This window comes from Hipposideros armiger, unplaced genomic scaffold (assembly GCF_001890085.2).
Source record: "Hipposideros armiger isolate ML-2016 unplaced genomic scaffold, ASM189008v1 scaffold_43, whole genome shotgun sequence".
Classification (NCBI taxonomy): Eukaryota; Metazoa; Chordata; class Mammalia; order Chiroptera; family Hipposideridae; genus Hipposideros; species Hipposideros armiger.
The window spans coordinates 1880513-1889750 of record NW_017731393.1 but is presented as its reverse complement, the minus strand read 5'-3'; the positions used below and the strand labels follow the sequence as shown (position 1 = coordinate 1889750).

Genomic DNA, 9238 nt, shown 5'->3' with positions numbered 1-9238 from the left:
CTCAGCTTCCTGCTCCGCCATCAGAGCGTTCTGCCACGGGGGCCTTGAGTACTTCCTGAGAGCCCAGGAGTGTGAGGCCCTTAGCAGCTAACACCTTGGATGACAACCAACACCTTAGGTGACAACTAGCACCCTCATTAACAAGTAGGGAGAGCAATTCCTGCCCAAGTGGAAAGGAGTGGGGGTTGGCGGTGGAAGGGGGGGCGCGGCACAGGCTTTCCTGACATGAGGGTGTCTGGGTGTTCAGATGGTGCAGGTGCAGCCGCAGTGGCCACTCTGGCATTGCTGTGTGACCATAAGGCAAGACCCTGTCCTTCTGGCTCAGGTGCTTTCGGGTGCAGAAGTGTATGTATTAATATATGGGGGTGGGGGCTTCTCAGGTCTTAGCTGACTGGGGTACTTGTCTGCCTAAAACCCTCCCAGAGCTCCCTGTTGTCATCAGGCCCCCATGATCAGGGACCCATCCCTCAGCCAGGTGGTCCCAGCCATACATGATCTATGCCAACCTCTTTTTCAAGTCTCACTCACTCTTTTCACACCCAGGTCTTCAGGTTTCCCACACTGCAGCCACTGTGGCCAGATCAGGTGTCTGCTGATCCTGCTGTGATGCCCCACCCCAGTCATCCACAGGAGGAACCTGTGCAAAGAGCTCCAGCCATCCCATCACCAGAAGATGGAGCCACTGAGATTTTGACACAATAGGTATTTTTACACTGACACTTCTCTGTCTGGTCTGTTTCCCCTTTGTGGACTGTCACATCATAAATTCATCAGGCCATGAATTTGGATGGGATCCTATTCATCTTGATGTCCCCAGAATCCAACACTAAAACTAGTAATAAATGTTTAATATTGTGTTTAATATTACTATTTATTAATAAATGTTTAGTTTATGAATTAATGGGCAAAAGAATGGTGAGAAGATGGATGGATGGATAGATGGATGAATGGATGAGTGATGGAGATGGGTTGTGGAGAGATGGAAGTGACAATGGTTAACTGATGTTTATGTGTATGGATAACATAAGAATAAAATATAATGACAATAGATGAATGCAGGGCAGGATGATGGATGGGTGAATTACTAGGTGGATGGGTGGTTGGTGGGACTGAATGACTGGATGGGGAAATGAATTAATGGATGAATGATGAAATTGTAGAATGTGCGTGGGGGGGTGGATAGATGTATAGACAATGGTTAGATAGGTACTGGAAGAATAATATATGGTGTGCTAGGTTGTGGGTGGATGGAAGCTGGTGGATGGTGGGTGCATCTATGAAATGGTAGTTGGTTAAGTGATGATGAACAGATAAATAGATTGTAGGTAGGTAGATAGATAGATAGATAGATAGATAGATAGATAGATAGATAGATATGGACACTAAATTGATGGATTGATGGATACTGAAAGAATCTATAGATACTGGATTTATTGCAGGTAATAGGTGTGCTTGGTGACTGCTTAGTGGGTAGCTGAATCATAGAAGTATGGCCGGATGGTGGATAAATAGTAAGCATATGATTGTGATAGATCTCTCCATAGAGAATGGATGGATAAATGTGAATGTATACACAATTGATGGATGGATCATGAATGTTGGACAAATAAATGGTGGCTGGATGGTTCATGAATGGGGGGCTGGATGGCAAATAAGTGGGTGGTTGCTGGGTGGATGGATAATGGATTGTGTGCTGTGGAAGTGTAGATGGAAGTGAGTGGTGAATAGATAACTAATGGATGAGTCCTGGATGGATAGATGATGATTAGGTGATTAATGGATGATGGTTAAATGACACATGGCTATATCTTGGAAAATGGATGAATGAAAGGTGAATGGTGGATGTATAGATGGCGGATAGATGATAGGTGGTGAGTGGTATATGGTAAATGGATGGTTTAATGTATAGATGGAGGAAGATGCACAGATGACAAGTGGATGGTGAATGGATGATGAATGAAGATGGATACTGAATGAATAGTGAATAATGGATGGGGGATGATGTACAAATAATGAAGAGATGGATGGCAGGTAGATTATAATGATGGATAGATTATGGTGGATGAATGCTCACTGCTGTCTCTCTACTCTATCCCCAACACCTAGAATAATGTTTGGCACATAGAGGGCACTCAATAAATCTTTCTAGAATGGGCAAACATGGATGGATGATAGATGATATTTGAAGGGGTTTTGGATGAACAGTGAATTATGGCTGGCTGGCTGGCTGGCAGGCTGGCTGGATGGATGGATAGAGGCTATTGTGAGATTGACAACAAATGGCTATATATGTAGTGAATAGGAAGGGTAGGTGGTTGGTGAGTAGTTCATAGAAATATAAATGTATGAGGGGTAGTAAATGACTGGTGGTGATTGAATGTAGATGAATGAATCGTGGCTGATCGGATGGATGGAGGCTGATGGATAAATCTGGATAAATGAACAGTAGATAGACGGTAGATTGATGATTGACAACCAGATATATGGTGGCTGGATAAATGAATGGCAGGTGGATAGATAGTTGATAAATACTGATGGAAAGCTGTTAGATTGTGAATGATGGATGGATAGGTGGTGGATGGATGGATGGTAAATGAATGTTGGGTGTTTTCATAGTGCTGCTTGGTAAATGGTGCAGGTGGGTGGTGAATGGATGGTTGCATGATGAATGGATGACAGTTGGATAGTGGATGGTGGTTGGAATTGAATGGTTAGTGGATGTTCGATGATGGATGACGGCTGGTGGCTGGTGGATAGTGGATGGATGTTGGATAGTTTATAGATAATAGTGGCTGGGTAAATGGATGCTGAATGATGGATTGTGGCTGTTGGATGGAAGCTGGATGTTTAGACACTGTGTGGTGGATGTTAGATGGTGGTAGATGCTGGATGGTGGGTGTTAGATGGTGGTAGATGCTGGATGGTGAATGGGTAGGGAATTATGTGGATCAGAATTATGCGCCTTGGCTTCAGGTGTCAGGTCTGTGCATCTGGCTGAATGAGAATGATTGTCCCAGGGCTGTTTTGCTCCTTTTTGGGAATGGGATTAGGGATGAAGATGAGAGGGGAGTGGTTGGATGACCTCCCCCAGCCCACAACACACACCTTAGCCCTTCCACGTCCTTGTCCGCTTTTGCTTGCCCTCTTCAGTCCCTCCGTTTGGATGATGTCCTCTTTCTATGTATCTAGCCCCACCCAATTCTATCCCCTGAATTCCTGAACCTTAAACTTGAGACTGGGGATCTCAAATAGAAGTGAGCAGGAGAAGGAGGGAACTAGCCCCGGTAGGAGGCCCCTGGCAGCTGCTCTTACTTGGGGCACAAGCACCTCAGGATACTGAGAACAAGATATATTCTTAGAAGAAGGAAAACTGCTGGAGAGAGAGGGAAACCATCCTGCTTCTTAGAATATACATCCTGCTTCTCAGGACCACTTTTAAAGAGCTTCTCAAATAAATCGTGGGAAATTAACAGGTTCACGCTTACGCTCTCAGAAACAACCTTGAGAACCAGAGGGGAGGGCAGGACACCTCAGCAGAGAGAAAAAAAAAAAGGTAACTGAGAGGGAGCGGGGGAGACCATTCTACCAACAGAGATAAAAATCCTCACACAGTGTGAAGAGGGGCTGCTTCCCTCTCTTGGGTCAGGGGGCTCCATGTCCCGGCGTGTACTTGCTTTTACTAATGAACTTCTTGCTGTCCTATGCTGCACAAACTCTGTCTCTTGACTGAATTCTTTGCTCCAGGAAGACAAAGAGCCCAGGTGCAATGTAACGTCATTCCCTGTAATAGTCCTACCTAGGAGCTGGAGCCAGGAGGGCGGAGGTTCGGAGGGGTGCTGTGCGGACCGCTAGAGGGGCGTGAGTGTGGATGAGGGGCCGGGCAAATGAGCGCATGTGGGCGGAGGGCGCGGGGAGCCAACCCAGAGAAAGGGAGGGCCAACCCGGGCTAGCAGCCCTGAGCTGACCGTGGCTGCCGCAGCCCGAGCATCTAGCCCGCGAGGGTGAGTAAGTGAGGCACAGGGGCGACCCCTGCCCACCCTTGCCCCGGCCAGCGGCCCGGGTGTGCCGGTGAAAGAGGAGGAAGGGGGCGGTTTGGGGGGCTTTGAGTTGGAGCTCCCTGGGGAAGGGAAGGGCTTGGGGACCACGGTCAGCCCTTGGCTGCTTTGGGCTTTTGGACACCGGGCTTTGGGCGAGAGCAGTACTCCTGGGGTCTGTGCACGGCTTACCTGACCCTACACACCTGAGAGCCTGTGCAAGTGTGGGTGGTGGGAGCCCTCCATGGGCCGGTGCCCGTGCTGGGGCCAAGGGGAGGCAGCCCTTAGGCACTTGTTCTCTGCCTGCCTGCTCCCTGGCTGGGTCCAAGGTGACAGCTCTATCACCTGTGTCAGTCATCACTCCTCTCCCCTCTATCTGTATCACCTTTGTGGGTCTGTTTCTGTCTTCTTTCTGTGTCTCTTTCTCCATCATCTCTGCTTTGTCTGTGGCTAGTGCTTTTCCTGCTTCCACTCTGTCTCTTTTTCACATCTGTCTGGATCTCTGAGTCCATTCTCCCGCTTTCGTCCCAGCTGCCCTGGGCTCTAGCCGAGGTTCTGGGTTCCCAGGATGAGGTCCCAGGAGGGGCTCCTTTAGAAGGCCAGACCTGGGAGCAGTGTACGTGGGGTGGAGAGTGACTCTCACATGGTCTGGGATGGGGTGGAGGCAAGGGTGAGGCTGCCCACTGCCCCATGATGCCCAGTGCAGCGCGTGGCCCCCTCCCACCTTCCCTGGTTCTGGGTGGAAACTGAGCTGACCTGAGCTGGGTATTTGTGAAAGGAACCTCATTTGCCAGAATAGCAGCCCTGCCCCTTTGCTGGGTGCCCACAGGATGCCTCCCCCACAACCAGCAGGGCATCATAGGCACTCCACCTTCTGGCCACTGCTCTCTCCCTGCCCAGTACCCTCCCAGCACTCCTGCCCCTTGCCTGTGCCCCCTGCTGCCTCCCAGGCACTGCCAAAGGGAGGTGTCTGCCTGCTGACCGCACCCCCATTTCTGCCCCTGGCCCAGTGCAGGTGGAGAGTCTGAGGCTGCTACGCCTCTCTTCCCAGAGCCCTTGCTGTGTGGTCTCTGGCCGGCCTCCCTTGCCCTTGTGCCTGGCCTGAGTTGCCATGGCCAAGTGCAGGCAGGATGTCAGTTTTCTTTCAGCTGCGAGTGTTGAGGGCCTGGCCCTGTGTGTGGTGCGGGGTGTCTGCTGTGAGGGGCCGAGGGGCGGCCTTTGCTTCTGGCTGACTTGAACCCGGGCCCTGCTGCTCCCATCCTCCTGTCTCAGAAGCCCGTTTGGGTCCCTGCAGTCTCCATGCCCTCCCCGCACTCTGTCCTGACTCAGAACATCTTCTCTCCTCCTCATTGGCCTCCTGCTCATCCCGCAGGCCTCAGATCAGCTGACCCTCTTCCAGGAAGCCTTCGTGGGTCTGAAGGCTGGGCCGGCCTGCCCCCCCTGCCCCTGCCCCTCTGCAGCCCTGGGCACATTGTGTGGTGCCCATCTAGTGCCCCCTCTGATGGTGGGCGCAGGCAGGGGTTAGCAGTGATAGGGGTCCATCTGAGCCACAGGCGCTGGGCCGAGGGTGGGTGGGGTGGATGTGGGCTGGAGCAGTCTGAGGCTTCCGGAAGGAGGGTGGGATCCAGTATCCGGCCCACAGCAGACACCTCTGTCTCCCCGTCTGTCTGCTCCCTGTCTTTGTGCAGCCCAACAGTGGCAGCGGCATGAGCGCTCCTCAGCCCGCCATGCCAGAGCTAAGCCCAGCGGAAGAGGCCGAAGGCCTAGCAGGAAAGGTATGTAGTTGGGGCCCTGGGGTGTCAGGAGGGAGCCAGCCTCAAGCCCTGGCCCATGACTGGGGCATGCCTCAGTTTACCTGTCTGGGTTGGGGAAGCAGTTGCTCTTCTATAGAAGTCTGATAAAGTAATTGAAGGTCGGGTTGCCCTGGTTTACTTAGCACCCCTTCCAGACCTTGGGGACCCCAGGCTTGACCCTCAGGGCAGTTTTCTCTCTGATGGGTGAGGAAATGACAGGGTCCCCTGCCCTCAGCTCTACTTTTTTTTTGGGGGGGGATGTTGATGCAGCTAAAAAGTGAAGTCTCTAAACAAAGGGTACAGTCTTAATGTTCTGAGTTCTCATTGTTGGGGGCAATGGGGCCAGAGAGGGGAGCAGGCCAGAGTGGCACAGGGGGCCAGTCTGGAGCCTGGGGTTGCAGACAAAGCCTCTCTGGCAGGGCAGACGGCAAGAGGGACACCAGTCCGTGGAATTCCAAGCTCTGCTGGCCGGGACCTCCCTCACCCCGGTGGCACGCTCTGGGCAGAGCAACACCCCTGGGTGGGGGTCAGCAGGGCTTCCCAGAGGAGGCAGGAAGGAGAACCGCAGGTGGGAGGGATTCGGGAAGGGGAGGAGGCCCTGGACTGGCAATGCCAGCAGAGGACCCAGGAGGCACGACTGGAACCCTGCTCTGCTGTTCCTCTGATTCCACAGACGTCCCAGCCCAATGACACCTGTTCTCACACTTCAAGGTTAACTGGGTACTTGGCTGAAGTGCTAGTTCCTGGGCTGAAGCCCAGGAATGTGCATTTAAACACACGTATAGGTGGTTCTTCTGCCGTGGTTCAAGGGCTGTTGAGCCAAGTCCTGCCTGTTGAGTGCCGGCCCTTCCTTGAGGCGCTCACGCCATTGGGGGAAGGCAGATCTGTACCAAGCAATTAGCCTGCTAGGTAAAGAGATGGGGGTGGGGAGCTCCAGGAAGGGGACGAACCCCAGCAAAGCCATGGCGGTGGGACACACAGGCAAGCCTGGGCTGCTGGGGCTGGAGTTCTGTGCAGTAGCTCTGGCGGCTGGAGCCTATCTATACCTTGGAAGGAAGGCCTTGAATGGGAGGCGGAGACGCTGAGGGCACCAGGAGGGCTTGGGGAGGCGCCCCCGCACACTGTTGTGGGCACTGAACAATAAGCCCAGAGTGAGCTGCTCAGGTTGCCACGGCAACAGTTTCCTGCTCCTCTGAGCAGGGAGGAGGCCAAGGGCCCAGCAGGGAAGACCCCAAGAAAGGGCTGTACAGGATACCCGGAGGCAGCTGGGGAGTGCACAGAAGCCCTGGGCTCACTCACTGTGTGACCTTGACCTCTCTGGCCTCTGTGAAATGGGCCAAAGGGCTGAGCCCAGTGGGTCCGACAGTGCCCCAGGTAGAGCTGTGACCCCAGGCAAGTGCCCCAGCCCCAGTGGTGGATAAGCTGGGAACCTCTCAGGGATGTGTGTGTGCGGCTCCAGGACAGGCTTGGCAGGGAGTGGGGAGCTCAGGACCCAGCATTGCCCTGACCCCTGCCCACCCTCCCCACAGGCTGTGGTGGGTGCCCGGGAGAAGGGCCCTCGGCTGGCCCAGCGGCTGCCCTCGATCGTGGTGGAGTCCAGCGAGGTGGGCACTGTGGAGAGTGGAGAGCTGCGTTGGCCCCCGGAGGGTGCCCAGAGGGCGTCCCCCCAGAGCCAAGCTACTGCTGGTGAGTGAGGGGCTGCCTGTGGGGGTGCCGAGAAAAAGGATTCAGAAGCAGGGTGTTCTTCCTGCCCACTCCTGCAAGCAGGGCCCTCCAGCCCCTCACACCTAACCCATCTGTCCGCCCTTTGACCTCTGCCTGCCACAGGCACTGCCTGGTCTTGCCACCCTTCCTGTCACCATACCCCTCCCACTTGCGAGGTCCTGTCATCCACTGTTGGGGTCCCAGGCCTGGCACAGGGGAGGGTTGCAGGGAGTTTTCGTTGGGTGAATGGTGGCACGTTCTCATCCTTCCCCATCCAGTCCCACCTCCTCTCTCCTCTCCTGCCCTCATGATGGAGCAAGTGTGCATTGCCCACTAGGGCCTGGAAGGGGTGAGGGTATGTGCACGAGCAGGCCTAGCCCAGATGTCCTCAAGGTGTGGAGATGGGCCAGCCCCGTGGCAGGCTCCTGTCCCGGTTAAAGGCTGCTGAAGCCAAGGAAGCTTCTGGGAGGAGGACGTGGGAGTAAGAAAGCGGTCAGCCAGGGGCCAGGTCTGAGGTACAGGAGAGACACAGCAGGCTGTGCAGTGGGGTGAGGGCCTCTGTGGAGGGTGCATGAGGGGTGAGCTGTGCCCTGGGAAGTTTGTCCCCTGAAAACCCCTGGAGAGTCTGTCCCTTGGTCTCGGGGTTGCTTAGCACCCTACCTGCCCTTTCCCCCTCCTCAGATGTCAGCCCCTGACCCCAGCAGGCCTTACCTGCTGGCCCGCCATCCCCTGTAGCTTGGCCAAAAGGCATCTGTCCGTGGCATAACCCCCCTCCCCAAAACTCCCTCAACCTCTGTCAGGTCCCACTCCAGGCCCAGACAACTAGTACAACCCCTTGGGTGGAACTTGGGTTCTGGGGCAGTCTCCAGATCTGCTCTGAACCTCCCCCGCAATCTGCCACCCCCTTACCCTAGCGGATGTGCTAGGGAAGGGGTTGTTCCTGCTCCCAGAGCCTGGCCTCATCCTTCCTCCCTGGCCCGGGACTGCGCATTCAGCACCCCTCCCCCCTTCACCTGAGGAACCCGTGGTTGCCCGAGCCCAGCTGCCTGCCTGCCCACCCGGCTGCAGCACCCCCGTCCACACATTTCCTCGCAAACCTGTCGGAAACACAGCCCCACCAACATGGAGGCCTTCATGTTTCTGCAGCTTCCTCACCGAGTCTGCCAGGAGCATCAGGGAAGGCTCCGGATGATGCTGGCAGCAAGTGTGCCTGCTCTGAGGACCAGGCCCCCACGGCCCAGTAATAGGACAAGGACATGGCCAGATTCTGCTGTCCTGCCCACCCTGCCATCGCCCTCTGACAGCTGACAGGGCCTCAGCCCCGGGGTGGGCAGGCTGATGCTTGGAGAGGACAGAGGCCAGCCACCACCTCCGGCCTCACCGGGTCTGGCCAGGCCCACAGCCCCTGCCGTCTCCCACCCAAGGCCCAGGGTCTGCGTCACTCTCCCTCTTGTTCTGTGGTTTGAAGCAGAAATAAAGGCTCTTCCTGGTGGTCAGTGGGCACATTGGTGTGGACTCGAGGGGCTAAGAACTATTTTGGTTCTGACAGTGGTCTTCGAGGCAACGGCATGGGCTTGGAGCCCAGGTTGACCAGGACGGGGTCCTAAGTGAGAGAACACGTGGGTGTTCTGCATGGGGGTGAGGCCAGGACAGCTGGAGGGGCTGTCCAGGGACTGTGGCGATTGCTCCTCTGGTGCTCCTGCCTGG

General features: G+C 55.1%; 1 protein-coding gene across 5 annotated transcripts; it reads left to right on the top strand.

Moving 5' to 3' along the window:
- On the top strand, positions 1 to 9014 carry LBHD2 (LBH domain containing 2). 5 transcript variants are annotated; one of them, XM_019639246.1, is made up of 6 exons: positions 1 to 118; positions 544 to 702; positions 3791 to 3858; positions 5723 to 5809; positions 7357 to 7513; positions 8678 to 9014. In XM_019639246.1, exons 4-6 carry the CDS (start codon positions 5741 to 5743, stop codon positions 8773 to 8775), a joined length of 324 nt encoding a protein of 107 aa, XP_019494791.1. In that variant the 5' UTR covers positions 1 to 118; positions 544 to 702; positions 3791 to 3858; positions 5723 to 5740; the 3' UTR covers positions 8776 to 9014. The 5 variants fall into 5 exon arrangements, with proteins under 5 accessions (XP_019494791.1, XP_019494788.1, XP_019494790.1 ...); XM_019639243.1 differs by lacking the exon at positions 3791 to 3858; XM_019639245.1 differs by lacking the exons at positions 1 to 118; positions 3791 to 3858 and adding an exon at positions 258 to 345.
- Positions 9015 to 9238: the final 224 nt, after the last annotated feature.

Coding starts and splice junctions, on each gene's coding strand:
- LBHD2 (XM_019639243.1), top strand. CDS start 5,741: ATGAGCGCTCCTCAGCCCGCCATGCCAGAGCTAAGCCCAGCGGAAGAG. Junction 5,810..7,356: donor CCGAAGGCCTAGCAGGAAAG/GTATGTAGTTGG, acceptor CCCTCCCCACAG/GCTGTGGTGGGTGCCCGGGA. Junction 7,514..8,677: donor CCAGAGCCAAGCTACTGCTG/GTGAGTGAGGGG, acceptor ATGTTTCTGCAG/CTTCCTCACCGAGTCTGCCA.